The 18082-nt window shown below is 45.7% G+C and overlaps 1 protein-coding gene across 1 annotated transcript in view; it reads right to left on the bottom strand.

Moving 5' to 3' along the window:
* Positions 1–13266: 13266 nt before the first annotated feature.
* Positions 13267–18082, bottom strand: part of P2RX7 (purinergic receptor P2X 7) — a 55452-nt gene continuing 50636 nt past the window's right edge. Inside the window, exon 13 of the mRNA XM_003280296.3 lies at positions 13267–17002. Coding sequence (XP_003280344.1) covers positions 16505–17002 — 498 coding nt within the window. The 3' untranslated portion in view covers positions 13267–16504. The remainder of the gene's footprint in view (positions 17003–18082) is intronic.

The following is an 18082-nucleotide window of genomic DNA, read 5'->3' as shown; positions in this document are numbered from 1 at the left end:
CTCAGGTGATCCACCTGCCTTGGCCTCCCAAAGTGCTGTGATTATAGGTGTGAGCCACCGTGCCTGGCTGAACGAGGCTCCATCTCAAGATAAATAAAATAAAATAAAATAAAATAAAATAAAATAAATAAAATAAAAATAAAATAAAATAATAGTATGATGTGGAAAGATATTCGAGATAATTAAATGTAAAAAGATTACAGGGCAATATGTGTACTGGTCTTCAAATTTTTGTGTTTATAGAAAAGTGTGGCAGATTATAAATTAAAATCTTAACTGGTTTTTCTGGGAAGGGTAAAACTATAGATGATTTTTGCTCTGCATACTTATCTGCATTTTTAAAAATGTCTACTCTGAAGTTGATTACTTAAGAGAAGGCCAGGCACGGTGGCTCACACCTGTAATCCCAGCACTTTGGGAGGCCAAGGTGGGCCGATCACGAGGTCAAGAGATCGAGACCAGCCTGGCCAACATGGTGAAACCCCATCTCTACTAAAAATACAAAAATTAGCTGGGTGTGGTGGCGGGCACCTCTAGTCCCAGCTACTTTGGAGGCTGAGGCAGGAGAATCGCTTGAACCTGGGAGGCAGAGGTTGCAGTGAGCCGAGATTGTGCTGCTGCACTCCAGCCTGGGTGACAAAGCAAAACTCTGTCTCAAAAAAAAAAAAAAAAAAAAGAAAAGAAAAAACAATTTTAAAGCTACTCCTAAAAATGTTTATGAAGTATATTTAATTATTGGAGGAAATGCTTATGCTGTAATGTTAAGTGAGGAAAAAGGCAAGGCAAGATGCAAAAGTGTTAGAATCCAAATTATACACATCAAAAGAAGAGAAGCATCTTGCTTCATCTTTTTTTTTTTTTTTGATAAAGATGGAGTCTCACTGTGTTACCCAGCCTGGTCTTGATTCCTGGGCTCAAGCAAACCTCCTGTCTTGGCCTCCCAAAGTGTTGGGATTACAGGTGTGAGCCACCGTGCCTGACCGGAATGATTCTTTGAATCAATCTCTTTTCTTCCCTAGTATTTGTCTTTAAAGTGCTAGATTAGGCCAGGTGCGGTGGCTCACGCCTGTAATCCCAACACTTTGGGAGGCCGAGGTGGGCAGATCACGAGGTCAGGAGTTCGAGACCAGTCTGGCCAATATAGTGAAACCCTATCTCTACTAAAAATAGAAAAATTAGCCAGGCATGGTGGAATGCACCTGTAGTCCCAGCTACTCAGGAGGCTGAGGTAGGAGAATTGCTTGAACCCGGGAGGCAGAGGTTGCAGTGAGCCGAGATCACACCACTACACCAACAGAGGGAGACTTCGGCTCAAAAAAAAAAAAAAAAAAAAGCCTGTAATCCCAGCACTTTGGGAGGCAGAGACGGGTGGATTATGAGGTCAGGAGATTAAGACCATCCTGGCTAACACAGTGAAACCCCATCTCTACTAAAAATACAAAAAATTAGCCAGGCGTGGTGGCACGTACCTGTAGTCCCAGCTACTTGGGAAGCTGAGGCAGGAGAATTGCTTGAACCCAGGAGGCGGAAGCTGCGGTGAGCCGAGATTGTGCCGCTGTACTCCAGCCTGGGCAATAGAGCGAGACTCTGTCTCAAAAAAAAAAAAAAAAAAAAGCTTACAGTAATTTCAATCCCACTCAAGCTATGTATTTGTATCTGTTACAGATGGAAGCAAGGAAGGTAAGTCCTTGGCTGATCAGCCCTCTGATTTGCCTGGGACAGAGAGGTTTCCTGGACAAGGGACTTTCTCTGCTAAAACTGGGAAGGTCAAGGCCAAACAGGATGAGTCGGTCACCTTCAGAAGGATTAAGTCAATGGACTTCAGGAAGACTGATGACAGGTTGTATTCAGGCCAGAACTCTACAAGCCATGACACCCTCTCTTCCTTCCCTTGTCCATACCAGGCTTCACTCTGGAGAGAATGGCTAAACCTGTACTAGTTAAACTCAAACCTTCCTTGAAAGACAGTTTTACGGGGTGGTGGGGCGGCGGGGGCAGGCGTCGGGGAATCAAGGAAACAAAGAACCTTGAAACAGATCTGTTAGAAAAAAAGGGGCTATTGCAAGAAGCACGGAGGCTTTCCAGGAAATGTGGCTTCCAAAACCATATTTCTGGTCGGGCACAGTGGCTTACATCTGTAATCCCAGCACTTTGGGAGGCCAAGGCAGGCAGATCCCTTGAGTCCAAGAGTTCAAGACCAGCCTGGGCAACATGGCAAGACCCCATCTCTATAAAAAGTACAAAAAATTAGCCAGGCATGGTGGCACATGTCTGTAGTTCCAGCTACTCAGGAGTCTGAGGTGGGAGGATCCCTTGAGCCCACGAGGCGGAGAGCTAAGATCATACCACTGCACTCCAGCCTGGGTGACAGAGCAAGACCCTGTTTCAAAAAAAACCAAACCAGCCGGGCATAGTGGCTCACACCTGTAATCCCAGCATTTTGGGAGGCTAAGGTGGGTGGATCACCTGAGATCAGGAGTTTGAGACCAGCCTGACCAATATGGTGAAACCCCATCTCTACTAAAAATACAAAAATTAGCCAGGTGTCAGGTGGTGGGCACCTGTAATCCCAGCTGCTTGGGAGGCTGAGACAAGAGATTTGCTTGAACTCAGGAGACAGGTTGCAGTGAGCCGAGATCGCGCTACTGCACTTGCTGTGGGCGACAGAGTGAGACTGTGTCTCAAAAACAAAACAAAAGCTGTGGGGAATTTCTTTTTAAGGTATGAAAAAAAAAAGAAAACCACATTTCTTGTGATCTTGTATCAGACATCTTCAAGCCTACCTGAAAGTTTGAATCAAAACAAAATAACAAAGTGTGCCTTTTATATAACTTGTCTCGTTGTGAAGACCCATCTGCTTTTTTCTCTGGTGAAGACAGGTTTTCTGAAACACACAGTGCTAAGTCTTTCCTATCCCTCAACAATTATTGGATTATTAGCTAAATAAGCATTCTCCAGTAGATCTAAATCTGACACAAGAATGCACGTTTCTTTGGCTCTGAACAGCATTTTATCTTTTGAAAACCACCTTCACGTGAGTGATACTCAGAATCCCATTTTACAGTCGAGTGAAAGCTCAAACTCATTTGTGTCTGATAAAACATTCTGGAGGTCTCCTTGCAAATTTTTCTGGTTCATTATGCCTCCCTTTATCCTCCATAAGATAATAGTTGATAGCCTATAGTCCCAGCTACTCAGGAGGCTTGAGCCCAGGAGTTCAAAGCCAGTCTGGGCAACATGGTGAGACTATGTCTCTAAAAAATAATTTAAAAAAAGATAGCCAGGCACGGTGGCTCACGCCTGTAATACCAGAACTTTGGGAGGCTGAGGTGGGTGGATCACGAGGTCAGGAGTTCGAGACCAGCCTGACCAATATGGTGAAACCCTATCTCTACTAAAAATACAAAAATTAGCTGGGAATGGTGGTGGGTGCCTGTAATCCCAGCTACTCAGGAAGCTGAGGCAGGAGAATTGCTTGAACCCAGGAGGCGGAGGTTGCAGTGAGCCGAGATTGTGCTGCTGCACTGCAGCCTGGGCAACAGAGCGAGACTCCATCTAAAAATAAAAAAAAATAATAAAAAAAGATAATAGTTGGTCGCTAAGAGGGAAGGAAGGAAAGCAGGACTCCTCAGACTCCAAAACTATCAACGTGTTATAACATTTTGTGTTTTAGTTGTTTTACAGGTTGATAAGAATAACCTTTAAGTCCACATAAGAATCACAAAACTTTCTGTTGAGATTTTCCTAATTATTATTATTTATTTATTTGTTTTGAGACGGATTTTCGCTCTTGTTGTCTAAGGCATTAGGTGTGTGAGCTACACCCCAAGTCATGAGATACATGGTGTGCCGTGATGTCAGCACAGCCAACAGGAAGTGTTTGTGGAGAGTAGCGCCCTGTCCCTTTCTTCACTTGCTTCCCTTTTTCTCATTTTTCCATCTCATGAGTTCCATTCTCTGGGCCATAGGAAATTGAGAGGGAAGTGGGGTGACTCAGTACAGTTAGTTTCTTTTGGCTTTCTTTGAAGCCGCCCTGCTTCTTGCAATAGCCCCTTCTTTTCTAACAGATCTGGGTCAAGTTTAACTAGCACAGGTTTAGCTACTGTCTCCAGAGTGAAGCTTGGGATGGACAAGGGGAGGGGGAATGGGCATCAAAGTAGGAAATTGAGTGGGAAGTGGGGGACAAAGTACAGTCAATTTCTTTGGGTCAGTGGAGGATAAAAGTTGCTTCTTTCCTGCCCTGAGAAATGTCCAGAATGCTCATCTCTTGCCTTTAGTCATTTTACCCTAACCCAATTAGGGTTAGCATTAGGGCTAAGGTTAGGGTTAGCCTTAGGGTCAGCCTTAGCCTTCCATTTGGACAAAATCTGCCATTTGGCAGGGCTCAGTGGCTCATGCCTGTAGTCCCAGCACTTTGGGAGGCTGAGGAGGGCAGATTTCTTGAGGCCAGGAGTTCGAGAACAGACTGGCCAACATGGCGAAACCCCATCTCTACGAAAATACAAAAATTATCTGCATGTGGTGGTGCACACTGGTAATCCCAGTTACTTGGGGGGCCGAGGCAGGAGAATCACTTGAACCTGGGAGGCGGAGTTTGCAGTGAGCCAAGATCACGCCACTGTACTCCAGTCTGCATGACAGAGTAAGACTACAGCTCAAATAATAATAATAATAATTATAATAATATAAAAATAGTGTGAACCCGGGAGGCGGAGCTTGCAGTGAGCCAAGATCGTGCCACTGCATTCCAGCCTGGGCAACAGAGCGAGACTCCATCTCAAAAAAAAAAAAAAATAAAAATAAAAATAATAATATAAATATAAAAAATAAAGCTCTGCTTTAGCTGTGTGCCACCGATTTTGACATATATTACGTTCATTATCCAGTTCTATTGAGTCATTTAGCAATATTTCTTACAATATTTCAATCAGCTTCCAAATATTTTAAAAATCTACCTTTTAAAAGTTAATTTCTGGCTGGCGTGGTGGCTCACGCTTGTAATCCCAACACTTTGGGAGGCTGAGGCAGGCAGATCACCTAAGGTCAAGAGTTCGAGTCCAGCCTGGCCAACATAGGAAAACCCTGTCTCTACTAAAAATACAAAAATTAGCCGGGCATGGTGGCAGGCGTCTGTAATCCCAGCTACTCGGGAGGCTGAGATAGGGAGAATTGCTTGAACCCGGGAGGTGGAGGTTTCAGCAAGCCGAGAGTGCACCACTGCACTCCAGCCCGGGTGACAGAGTGAGACTCTGTCTCAAATAAAAAAAAAAAAAGAAAAAAAAGAAAATGAATTTCTAATTTCCTTGAAATGTGGTTAGAGAACCTGGTCTGTATCATATTGCTGTTGGGAATGTATTGAGGAAAATACATGATCTAATGCATATCTGTTGTTATAACCCTTCCTTGTGCATCCTAAAAAAGAATGTATGGGCCAGGCACGGTGGCTCATGCCTGTAATCCCAGCACTTTGGGAGGCCAAGGCGGGCAGATCACCTGAGGTCAGGAGTTCGAGACCAGCCTGGTCAACATGGTGAAACTCTGTCTCTACTAAAAATACAAAAATTATCCGGACACGGTGGCAGGCGCCTGTAATCCCAGCTATTTGGGAGGCTGAGGCAGGAGAATTGCTTAAACCCAGGAGGCAGAGGTTGCAGTAAGCTGAGATCGCACCACTGCACCCCAGCCTGGGCCACAGAGCGAGACTCCATCTCAAAAAAAAAAAAAAAAAAAAAAAAAAAGAATGTACCTTCTATATCTGATAGCTTGAGTGAGGCCCTCTCTGAGGAAGTCCATCTGAGCTGAGATCTGGATGTCAGGAAGGAGCCAGCTCTCTGAATACTTTTCCTAGGAGAAAGTGTTCTAGGCAAGGGAATAGCAGGTGCAAAGTCCCTGAGGTAGGAATGAGCTTGATATGTTCCAGGAACAGAAGGAAAGTCAATATGAATGGAGCATAGTGGGCAAGGAGGAGAGTGATGTGAGCTAATCTCTTGGGAGATAGTCAGAGGCCAGATCGAGTAGGGCCTTCGAGGCCAGAGTATGGACTTCAGCTTTAGCTAATGCAGTACATTCACTGATACCTACGGGTGGTTTGCCAAGCACTTCATAGAAGCATAATGTCAGGTACAAATTCGTCTCATCTTATACAATGGAGAGAGCATTTTGAGATTATTATCATTATTACTTTTTTTTTTTTTTTTTGAGACAGAGTCTTGCTCTGTCACCTAGGCTGGTGTGATCTTGGTTCACTGCAACCTCAGCCTCCCAGGTTCAGGCAATTCTCCTTGCCTCAGCCTCTGGAGTTGCTGGGATTACAGGCGCCCGCCACCACGCCTGGCTCATTTTTGTATTTTTAGTACAGACGGGGTTTCACCATGTTGGTCAGGCTGGTCTTGAACTCCTGACCTTGTGATCCGCCCGGCTCAGCCTCCCAAGGTGCTGGGATTACAAGTGTGAGATTTTGTAATGCAAAAGTGTTAGAATCCAAATTATACACATCAAAAGAAGAGAAGCATCTTGCTTCATCTTTTTTTTTTTTTTTTTTTGACAGAGATGGAGTCTCACTGTGTTACCCAGCCTGGTCTTGATTCCTGGGCTCAAGCAAACCTCTTGTCTTGGCCTCCCAAAGTGTTGGGATTACAGGTGTGAGCCACCGCGCCTGACCCGGAATGATTCTTTGAATCAATCTCTTTTCTTCCCTAGTATTTGTCTTTAAAGTGCTAGATTAGGCCAGGCGTGGTGGCTCACGCCTGTAATCCTAACACTTTGGGAGGCCGAGGCCGTCCCATCCTCACATTCTGAGATTAAGAATACCTTACAGGCTGGGTGCAGTGGCTCATACTTGTAATCCCAGCACTTTGGGAGGCCAAGTCAGGAGGATTATTTGAGCCTGGGAGTTTGAGACCAGCCTGTGCAACATGGTGAGACCTCGACTCTACGAAACATAAAAAAATTAGCCAGGCATGGTGGCACGTACCTGTTGTCCCAGCTACTTGGGAGGCTGAGGCAGGAGGGTCAGTTGAGCCCAGAAGATTGAGGCTACAGTGAACTGTGTTCATGCCACTGCACTCTAGCCTGGGTGACAGAGTGAGACCCTGTCTCCAAAAAAATCAAATAAATAAATAAAAATTTTAAAAGTACCTTAGAGATCATGCTTAGCCTAATCCTTTTTCTTTTGCAAATAGGGAAACTAAGAAGAGTTCTAAAGTGTTCTCACAGCCAGGGTCTGCGCATCCCTCTGCCTCTTCCATAGACAAGCTCCTGAAAAGGAGGACTCAGTTCTTACAATTTCATTCAGATGTTCTTGAAGGAATCTTATCTTCTTATGAACTCCTCTGTAAAGCAAAAATTACTCTCGCCCCTCCCATTTACTTTTTTTGTAAATGTAGATTTTTATCAATTGGATTTTCTTTTTTTTTTTTTTTTGAGACGGAGTCTTGCTCTGTCGCCCAGGCTGGTGTGCAGTGAGTGGCATAATCTCGGCTCACTGCGACCTCCACCTCCCGACTTCAAGCGATTCTCTTGCTGCAGCCTCCTGAGCAGCTGGGACTACAGGTGCGTGCTACCACGCCCAGCTGATTTTTGTATTTTTAGTAGAGACGGGGTTTCACCATATGGCCAGGCTGGTTTCGAACTCCTGACCTCATGATCCACCCGCCTCGGCCTCCCAAAGTACTGGGATTACATGAGCCACCGCGCCCGGCCCATTAACTATCTTGCTATGGCATCATTTAAAATAGCTGCATACCCTTCTGTTATATGACTGTGGCATAATTTACTTAACCAATCTCCTCCTGTTGGACTTAGAGGAATTTTTAAAAATTCATTTAACCAGGCTGGGGGTGGCGGCTCACACCTATAATTCCAGAGCTTTGAGAGGCCCAGGCGGGAGGATTGCTTGAGGCCAGGAGTTTAAGGCCAGCCTGGGCAACATACGGAGACCCTCTCTCTACAAAACAAAAACAAAAACAACAACAACCAAAAAAATAACAACAAAACACCCCTACACACACACACACACACACGCACACATATATATATATATATATATCTTCCTTTTCTATGACCACCAATTCAGTAGCACAGGTGGCTTACTGAGTCACTCCTATATAATCCCAGCTGACTTCTAAATGATGTCACTTCCCCAGGCTTCCCCTCCCATCCCACGTCCTCATGTCAGTCTGAGGGATTTTTTTTTTTTTTTTTTAGATTTTTGAGAAGGAGTCTCGCTCTGTCACCCAGGCTGGAGTGCAGTGGAGCGATCTTGGCTCACTGCAACCTCTGCCTCCCGGGTTCAAGCGATTCTCCTGCCTCAGCCTCCCGAGTAGCTGGGACTATAGGTGCATGCCACCACCCCTGGCTAATTTTTTGTATTTTTAGTACAGACAGGGTTTCACCGTGTTAGCCAGGATGGTCTTGATCTGCTGATCTCATGATCCACCCGCATTGGCCTCCGAAAGTGCTGAGATTACAGGCGTGAGCCGCCGCACCCAGCTGGGATGTTCTCAAGTCACTGCTTTTCTCATGTCCTCTGTCAGCCCCAAGAATGGCTCCATCTTAACTTTGCAACTGGTTCAAACATCTCAGCCTTTTTTTCTTTTTGAAGGTTTCCCCAAATCAGTCCCATTTAATCTCCCTCCACTATGATAGTCATTTGTTTCTGGGCCTGGCTTGTGCCGCTGGTCCTGTTGGGAATGCCTCCTCTCATCCCACCGTTTCCAGCCCCTTCCTCCAGTGAGGGCCCGCTTACATCTCAGGAGCTTCATAACCCTCCCAAGGCTGTGCTTGCCTGTGTGAATTTCGCCTTTCTTTGAGCGTCTGTTTCAGTGAGATGGAACCACCCAGTTTAGGAGGCAGTAAGAAAACAAGCAAGCCTGTGTCTCTCATCGCATAGTTGCACTGGCCATCTGACAGTTCCTGGAGCACACTAATTTCTTTTCTTTTCTTTTCTTTCTTTCTTTTTGAGATAGATTATTACTATGTTACCCAGGCTGGCCTCAAACTCCTGGGCTTAAGGGATGATCTCTTGTTGCTGGGACTACAGGTGTGTGCTTCTGCACCAGGCTCTGGAACACTCTTATTTCTCTCTCACCCCTCAGTTTTATGTTTTCTGTCCCTCTTCCTGGAATGCCCTTCTTTCAACTCATTACAGCTGGCTCCTTCTCAATATTCAGATCTAGTGTAAATGTCACTTCCTTGGAGACACTATCCCTGCCCCATCAGAAGTAACTCCCTTGCTCCTATCACAGCATCCTGCTTGTTTCTTTCAAACTCTGTATCCCAAGCTGTCCTCGCCCCATTTCTTTTCACCGTGATTGCCTGTCTCCCCCACTGCACCTAACCTCCCAAAGAGCCTGTCTTATTCACCTGTTCATCCCTAGCTCCTGTACAGTGCTGGGGTACTCAGTAAGTGTTTGCTGAATGAACAGATGAGATTGGACAGAATGGGGAAGGAGAAGGGAGACATCAAGGTGTCCTTTGAATTTCTGGCTTGGGAAGTTGAACTGATGGCAGGTGGTGCTACTGGCTGATCTTGGGAGCTCTGGAAGTCACATGTGGGTGGGGTGAACTGAGATCATGATTTGTCTTTTGTACTTGTTTGAGTTGCCTCTAAACCACTTAAGTATAGAATATCTGGAGGTGGTTAAATATATGGGCCTGGAGCTCAAGAGCAATGCTTGGGCACCATCCAAATCATAAGAATAGCTACCATGGCTAGACATGAGAAGACGCCCAAAGCCATGTATTAGTCTGTTCTCACGCTGCTAATAAAGACATACCCAAGACGGGGTAATTTATAAAGAAAAGAGGTTTAATTGATTCACAGTTCCAGAGGGCTGGGGAGGCCTCACAATCATGACAAAGGCAAGGAGGAGCAAAGCCATGTCTTACATGGTGGCAGGCAAAATGAGAATGAGAGCCAAGCAAAAGGGGAAACCCCTTATAAAACCCTCAGATCTTGTGAGACGTATTCACTACCACGAGAACAGTATAGGGGAAACTGCCCCCATGATTCAATTATCTCCCACCGGCTCCCTCCCACAACACATGGGAATTATGGGACCTACAATTCAAGATGAGATTTGGGTGAGGACACAGCCAAACCATATCAGGCCACTTGGCCAATAAGTCACCAAGCCAGGATTTGAACCCAGGTGGTCTGTCCAGTGTCCACCATGCCACTGGGCTGAGATAGGTGTGTAAGGGACAAAAACCAAGATGAGTTCCTTGCCTCTGAGGGTCTTATTGTTTTTTGGGGGAAATAAAACATAAATACTCATAACTTACCAGACTGGAAGGGCTTGCATAAGAGCCCTGTTAGTTTTAGTTGACCCTTATCTAAGCTTGCGGTGATTATTTGGTTAAAATGGTAAGCCAGTGTCAGCCACTTCCTCCGATTTCTGAAGCCTTAGGATCATGTGACCATGATAATTCATTAAAGTTAGCTAAGGATGTTGGAAATGCAAAATCCTCTCCATAGATCGTCATTTATTTTGGAAATATGATTCATAGCCCTCAGGAATGGAAAACAGGAAGCTGAAAAGTCACAGTAAAAGTGAAAGAAAATAGGAATTTCTAATCTATTCAAAAAAGAGAAGTTGAGTCAGGGGATCCTCAGGGATTCCTGAATGACGACTGCATGGGATTAGAACATGGGTTGAGAAACATATAAGCAGCAGAGGGTGAAACCCCACTCGGTGCATTCCAGTGGTAATTTGAATAAATGGGGGTGGTGGTCATGGTTCCTTATTGCCACTAGTAGGCAGGGCTTTGTGTAGACCATGACTTTGGGCAGAAGCCAAACCAAGATTAATTTTTTAGGGCTGCTGGTTGGCCTGGAATTAGGGTGTTTTTTTTTTTTTTGAGACGGAGTTTCGCTCTTGTTGCCCAGGCTGGAGTGCAGTGGTGCAATCGTGGCTCACTGCAACCTCCGCCACCCGGGTTCAAGCGATTCTCCTGCTTCAGCCTCCCAAGTAGCTGGGATTACAGGCATGCGCCACCACGCCCAGCTAATTTTTTGTATTTTTGGTAGAAACAGGGTTTCACCATGTTGGCCAGGCTGGTCTCGAACTCCGGACCTCAGGTGCTCCACCCACCTCAGCCTCCCAAAGTGCTGGGATTACAGGCGTGAGTCACCGCACCCAGCTGAATTAGGGATGTTTTAATAACCTCTTTACCTCAGTGGTGAGGGAGGGATTCCCAGTTCCCACCCCAGGGTTATGGCGGTGGCTGAACACGTGACACCCAACACTGGGCAAATGAGATTGGCAGCAGTTTTTGGTCACACACACAGCTCGGGGAGGAAGACCCCACATGCCGTGCAGGGCTACACAGAAACAGAGTGAACAACCAGGGCCAGTAGGGGGCAGGCTTTGTAGCGCCAAGAGGATGAGGAGGCCCTGATTCCCCGGAGGATGTGACTGGCTCATTTGGACAATTCCATGGATTGGCAGGAGACTCACACCTGCCGCTCAGGGATTAGCAGGAACTGCATCTGGTCTTTTTGATAAGGAAGGCTGTTTCACTGGGCGCCCTTTGCCAAGGGAGGACTGGGAGAGAAACTTGGAGTGAGGCTATTCCAGGTGCTCCTGATTTCACCTGATGTCAAGGCAGCACCTCATATTAGAGCTTGATTTTAGGCCTTACACCACAGGGTGGGTACCCAGTGGGTCCTGCTGACTGCCCTTCGTCTCCTGATTTGGTGCACTTCTTCCTGTGATCTGAAGCTCAACACACAGCCTCACCCCTGCCAGCTTGGGACAGGGGCCATTCCAAAATTCAAGGCCACCACAGCTTTTCCTCCTTTTCTCTTGCTGTTGATATGTTTTCTTTTCTTTTTTCTTTTCTTTTTTTTTTTTTTTTGGTGACTTCCCAAGAGGAAGGGGAAGGGAGAAAAGAGAAACATTCCCTTTGGCCGCATATATAGTGCAAATGTTTCATGGAGTAGGGAAAGACTGAAACAAAAACAAAAACTATATCCAACACTACTCCCAGCTCATTTTCCACACAGCGATCACAGTGATCTTTAAAAATTAATTTGGTGGCTGGGCGCCGTGGCGCACGCCTGTAATCCCAGCACTTTGGGAGGCCGAGGCTGGCGGATCACTTGAGGTCAGGCATTTGACACCAGTCTGACCAACATGGAGAAACCCCGTCTCTACTAAAAATACAAAAATTAGCCAGGCATGATGGTGGCACACATGTAATCCTGGCTACTCAGGAGGCTGAGGCAGGAGAATTGATTGAACCCAGGAGGTGGAGGTTGCAGTGAGCTGAGATAGTGGCATTGCACTCCAGCCTAGGCAACAAGAGTGAAACTCTGTCTCAAAATAAATAAAATAAAATAAATTAATATGGCTGGGTGTGGTGGCTTACACTTGTAATCCCAGCACTGTGAGAGGCTGAGGCCGGTGGATCACTTGAGGTCAGGCGTTCGAGACCAGCTTAGCCAACATGGTGAAACCCCGTCTCTACTAAAAATACAAAAATTAGCTGGGTGTGGTGGCAGGCGCCTGTAATCCCAGATACTCGGGAGGCTGAGGCAGGAGAAACGCTTGAACCCAGGAGGGAGGTTGCAGTGAGCTGAGGTTGAGCCACTGCACTCCAGCCTGGGCAACAAAGCAAGACTCCCTCTCAAAAAAAATAAATAAATAAAATAAATAAAATTAAAATTAACTGCGATCTTACCAGATTCCTGCTTAGAACCTTTATGTGGCTTAGGTCTTAGGATAAAGACAAACTCTACTGTGGCCCACAGGCTCCAGGCAGCCTAGCCCCCGCCTGCTTGTCCAACTGTGATGCATGCCTTACTTTCCTGTACTGTTTATGGCACAGTCATACAGGTCTTCTTTAAGTTCTATAAACCTGCTGTGCTTTTCCTGCCCCAGGACCTTCGCACATACTGTCCTCTGCCTAGAATGCTCTTTCCTCCCCCATTCACTAGTTAAGTAATACTCATTCTTCAGATTTTAGCTAAAACATTCCTTCCTCAGGTAGGCTGATCTCTCCAAATAGGCCAAATTCCCCTACTATAAGCTCTCATGCCATCATTTGCCTTTTCACCATGCTACTCAGCACAAGCTGCAAGATTCTATTTGCTTGAATTATTTGATTAATTTCCATCTTCTCATATCTCTATGAGACCGGCAACCTTATTTTTCCTTGGTCTCTAGAGAGTGCCTCATTGAATAGTTGTTGAATGAATGCGTCAATGAATGAGTTAACAGTGATTTGAGGACCTTCTGAAAAGAAAGGAAATGAAGATTTAAATAAACCAATTATACATCTTTTTTTAATTATCAAAACAGTCACATTAAGGACACTTACATTGCCAGGCTAAAATCAGGAAGGGTTTAAAAAGTTATTCCCCTTTAGAAAGAGAAATGCAAGTCTATTACCAATACTATGTGAAATCAGCCAAGAGAAAGCAGATCCCTTCTCTTCTGAGGCAGAGAGGAAGCCATGAATACTGGCAATTACCATAACAGAAGTCTGTCTTTAAGTATAAGAAAACAGATCCTACAAAATGTGACTCTCATCACCTTTGGCGATGACATTATTTTCTACAGTAAACTAAAAATAAGAATACAAATATGATGCCTGTTATTGTAGGACGTGTCTGACATATTACACACAGTTGAAGTGACACATCACTCTCTCGCCCAGACCATCAGTGGGGAAGGTGAAGGAAAACAGTAGATGGATCCAGTGATTATTTGTAATTTCACATTCTGACTCCATCTGCGGCCTCATTAAGGTGATAGAAACATACTAGGAATAAGGCACAAAAACAAAGGTACAAAGGCCCAGAGGCCATCAGAATGGCAACCTGTAACAGTGACATAGAATTCGTGAAGTAAAGAAATGTCAGCTCCAAAGAAATCATATATAATAATCCACTTTTTAAAATATATTTGAAAAGGTAGTAAAAATCAAAGTTCAATCTGGCGTAATTAACTTGGTTCCTGAGTTTAAAGCCAGGTAAAACCCTGTACCAAAAAACGTTTTTATTCATGCTGTTTTACATGAATATAGTAGAAAGCTGCTGGTTTTTAAAAGGAATCAAAATGGTAACTCTTAGAATATGTATAAAAAAATTCACAGATCCTTCATCAGTCACAACATTTAATAGTGGTCTCTAAACTATTTGATAAAATGGCTGTTGTTTAGAAACAGATAAATAGCCAACTCTAGTGACCAAACCAGGAAAAGGAAATCCTGAAGCAGGATCCTAAAACCTGTCACTGTGCATTTTCATATTCTCAGCAGTTGATGTATGGAAATGGTAATGGTGTGGTGTGGGTTGCTTTTGAAGCAGCTAACACCCAGACTGCGTCACTTCTGATTGGCTGCAAAGTACAGGGTGTTAATGGCATAAAGGCAGCTTTTTAGTCACTTTCAGTCATAGAATTGTTTTGTTTTGTTGTTGTTGTTGTTGTTTTTTGAGACAGAGTCTTGCTCTGTCATCCAGGCTGGAGTGCAGTGGCACTATCTCGGCTTATTGCAACCTCCACCTTCCAGGTTCAAGAGATTCTCCTGCCTCAGCCTCCCAAGTAGCTGGGATTACAGGTGTGTGCCACCACACCCACCTAATTTTTGTATTCTTAGTAGAGACAGGGTCTCACCACGTTGGCCAGGCTCGTCTCGAACTCCTGACCTCAGGTGATCCACCCGCCTCGGCCTCCCGAAGTGCTGGGATTACAGGCATGAGCCACTGCGCCCGGCCTTCAGTCAAAGAACCGTGATGAGGATTGGAATGCATTGGGTAGCTCAGCAGTTAGATTTAATAGATTCCAAGGCTGGTCTGGTGAGTTACCTGATTTGGTCTATAGCCCTTCTAGAAGTGTCCAGTGGAAGCCTAAGTTCCTGAGGGTTCCAGGGTTGGTCCGGGCTCCCTAAGAACATTAGAACCAGGGAAGGTATGGGCTGAGTCTGTGTGCCCATTCGTCAGGCTTGCTCTCTGTTCCAGTTATCTGTTGCTGTGGAACAAACAAGCCCAAAACTTAGGGACTTAAGATAGCAACGTGGTTTTCTGGATTTATGGGGCAGTTCTCACCTGGGATGTATCATGCGGTATCAGTCATATGTTAGTAGAGTCCAGAATCACCTGAAGGCTTCTTCTCTCTCATGTTTGGTGACTGGGCTTGGATAACTTGAAAGCTGGGGCTGGTCAGGCACTGTCCACGTGGCTGCTTGGGCTTCCTCACAGCAGGGCAGTCTCAGGATAGGCAGACTTTTGTTTTTTTTTGAGATGGAGTCTCGCTCTGTCACCCAGCCTGGAGGGCAGTGGCACGATCTCAGCTCAATGCAACCTCCACCTCCCAGGTTCAAGTGTTTCTCCTGTCTCAGCCTCTTGATAGCTAGGATTACAGGTGCCCGCACAATGCCCAGCTAAATTTTGTATTTTTATTAGAGATATAGTTTCACCATGTTGGCGAGTCTGGTCTCAGACTCTTAAGTGATCCGCCCACTTTGGTCTCCCAAAGTGCTGGGATTACAGGTGTGAGCCACCACACTTGGCCAGGATAGGCAGACTTTTAAATGGAGTCTGGCTTCCCTGATAGCAAGAGTTCCAAGGGACAGGAAGTAGAAGCTGTCAGCCTCTTAAGACCAGGATCTGAAACTGACACAATGTCACTTCCACTTTTGGATAAAGCAATCAGAGCCACCCATACTCAAGGGGATGAGATAAAACCCTTAGGTCTTGGGGGACTTGAGTATCAAAGAATTTGTGGCCACCTTTTGTCCTCCACATTCTCCAACCAGGGCGAAAAGGGTTTGTTTTTAGTTGGACATTATCCTAGTCTGACCTCATAATGAAATGTTTTGCATTCATGTAGATCTTTACACATTAACAAGAGAGTTCATGTGCACTGTCTCAGTTTGTGCTCACAATATCTCTGAGATAGTAGTTGGGCAACGAGGAGACAGAGGCACAGAGGTGAGAGGCCTAAGGTCACACAACTTTCTGGGGACAGAGTTGAGACTTACATCTCAATCTCTTTGCTCTCAGTCCATGCAGAGGGATTCTAGTTTGTTTAACCAGGTCACTTTGCTCTCAGACACAGAGAGCTATAGAAGATGAAAGCACACTTCCCTTTGGCTGAAAATGTGGCCACAGAGCTTTGCAGGTGAAGTTCAAGTTGCTGGTAAAGCTCATGTTACTATGGCTACTGCAGCCCTTGCTATTGGTAAGGACTCATTTTTTTTTTTTTTTTTTTTTTTTTTTGAGACAGTTTGCTGTGCCTCCCAGGCTGGAGTGCAGTGGCACAATCTGGGCTCGCTACAACCTCCGCCTCCCGGGTTCAAGTGATCCTTGTGCCTCAGCCTCCCGAGTAGCTGGGATTACAGGTGCATGCCACCATGTCTGGCTGATTTTTGTATTTTTAGTACAGACAGGATTTCGCCTTGTTAGCCAGGCGGGTCTCCAACTCCCAGCCTCAGGTGATCTGCCTGCCTCAGCCTCCCAAAGGGCTGGGATTACAGACGTGAGCCACCGCGCCTGGCTTCAGTAAGGACTCTTGAAGCCACTGTACTGCCCTTCACTCTTGGGAAACTCTTTCCGGATCCTCCAGCGGCAGCAGCTGGGCAGGATGGCAAAGTCAGCCATGTCCTGGGAGCCGAAGCGCCAGGTGGTGTAGCACCTGTAGGCACAGTGCCGCAGCCGGCTGTTGGTGGAATCCACATCCAGCACCAGCAAGGGCTCCTGGTAGAGCAGGAGGAACTGCAGGACGTGTCTGGACAGGACCAGCTTCCTGAACAGCTCTGAGGTGGTGATGCAGGCCCCTGGCTTTTTTCGGCAGCACAGCTCCTCCAGGCACCTGTGGCTCTCAGGGAGTTGGGATGGGAGGCAGCTTCCACACTGGCACCAGACAGGGCTATCCCTGGATCTAGGAGTCGCCTCCTTTCTAAGCAGCTGTATCTCCTCTGGTTGTCCAGGAATCGGGGGTGTGTCATGGAGGGCCAGGGGCAGCTTGGACAAGTCTGTGAAGTCCATCGCAGGTCTCTGAAAAAGCAAGTTTCCAAACCTATTAGCAATGACAAGCCCTCAGGTTCTAGGTTCTTTAATTTTATTAAGTTATAAAGTTACATTTAGTATTACATGAGTTATAGTGGCCATCATTTATTAGGTGTAGATATCAGGACCATGCATGTGTTCTGTAAGCATTGCCTCATTTAAGCCTTTGAAGATGCTTGTGAGATAATGTATCCGTGTCTCTATTTTACAGATTTTTTTTTTTTTGAGAGAGGGTCTCACTCTATCACCGGCTGAAGTGCAGTGGTGTGATCTTGGCTCACTGCAACTTCTACCTCCCAGGTTCAGGCAATTTTCATGCCTTAGCCTCCTAAGTAGCTGGGATTACAGGTGCACGCCACCATGCCCAGCTAATTCTTTCCTATTTCTAGTAATAAACGGGATTTCAACGTGTTGGCCAGGCTGGTTTGGAACTCCTGACCTCAGGTGATCCACCTGCCTCAGCCTCCCAAAGTGCTGGGATTACAGGCATGAGCTGCACCCTGCCTATTTTACAGATTTTGGAAAATGAAGTTCAGAAAAGCCAGGCCTCTGTTGAGATGTCACCTCTTGTCCTGACCACCCTATGTAGCAGGTTTTCTCCCACATGGTTCCCTGATCACACCGTGGTATTCCATATTCTTCAAAGGACTTAGCACTATTGTAAATGGTTTTTGTGCGTGTGTGTTTTTTTGTTTTTTTGTGTTTTTTTTTTTTTTGAGATGGAGTCTTGCTCTGTCTCCCAGGCTGGAGTGCAGTGGCATGATCTCGGCCTACTGCAACCTCCGCCTCCCGGGTTCAAGCAATTCTTCTGCCTCAGCCTCCCAAGTAGCTGGGACTACAGGCATGCACCACCATGCCTGGCTAATTTTTATATTTTTAGTAGAGGCAGAGTTTCACCATCTTGGTCAGGCTGGTGTTGAACTCCTGACCTCAAGTGATCCACCCACCTCAGCCTCCCAAAGTGCTGGGATTACAAGCGTGAGCCACTGCACCTGGCTGTGACTTTGTTTTTAACAAAAATGTTTAAAAAGTAAAAATAAAAAATGTTAAAAATAGAAAAAAGTATAT

The sequence above is a fragment of the Nomascus leucogenys genome, chromosome 10, assembly GCF_006542625.1.
Source record: "Nomascus leucogenys isolate Asia chromosome 10, Asia_NLE_v1, whole genome shotgun sequence".
NCBI classification, from domain to species: Eukaryota; Metazoa; Chordata; class Mammalia; order Primates; family Hylobatidae; genus Nomascus; species Nomascus leucogenys.
Note: the sequence above shows the minus strand (reverse complement) of the source record. Positions and strands in the feature narration are given on the sequence as shown.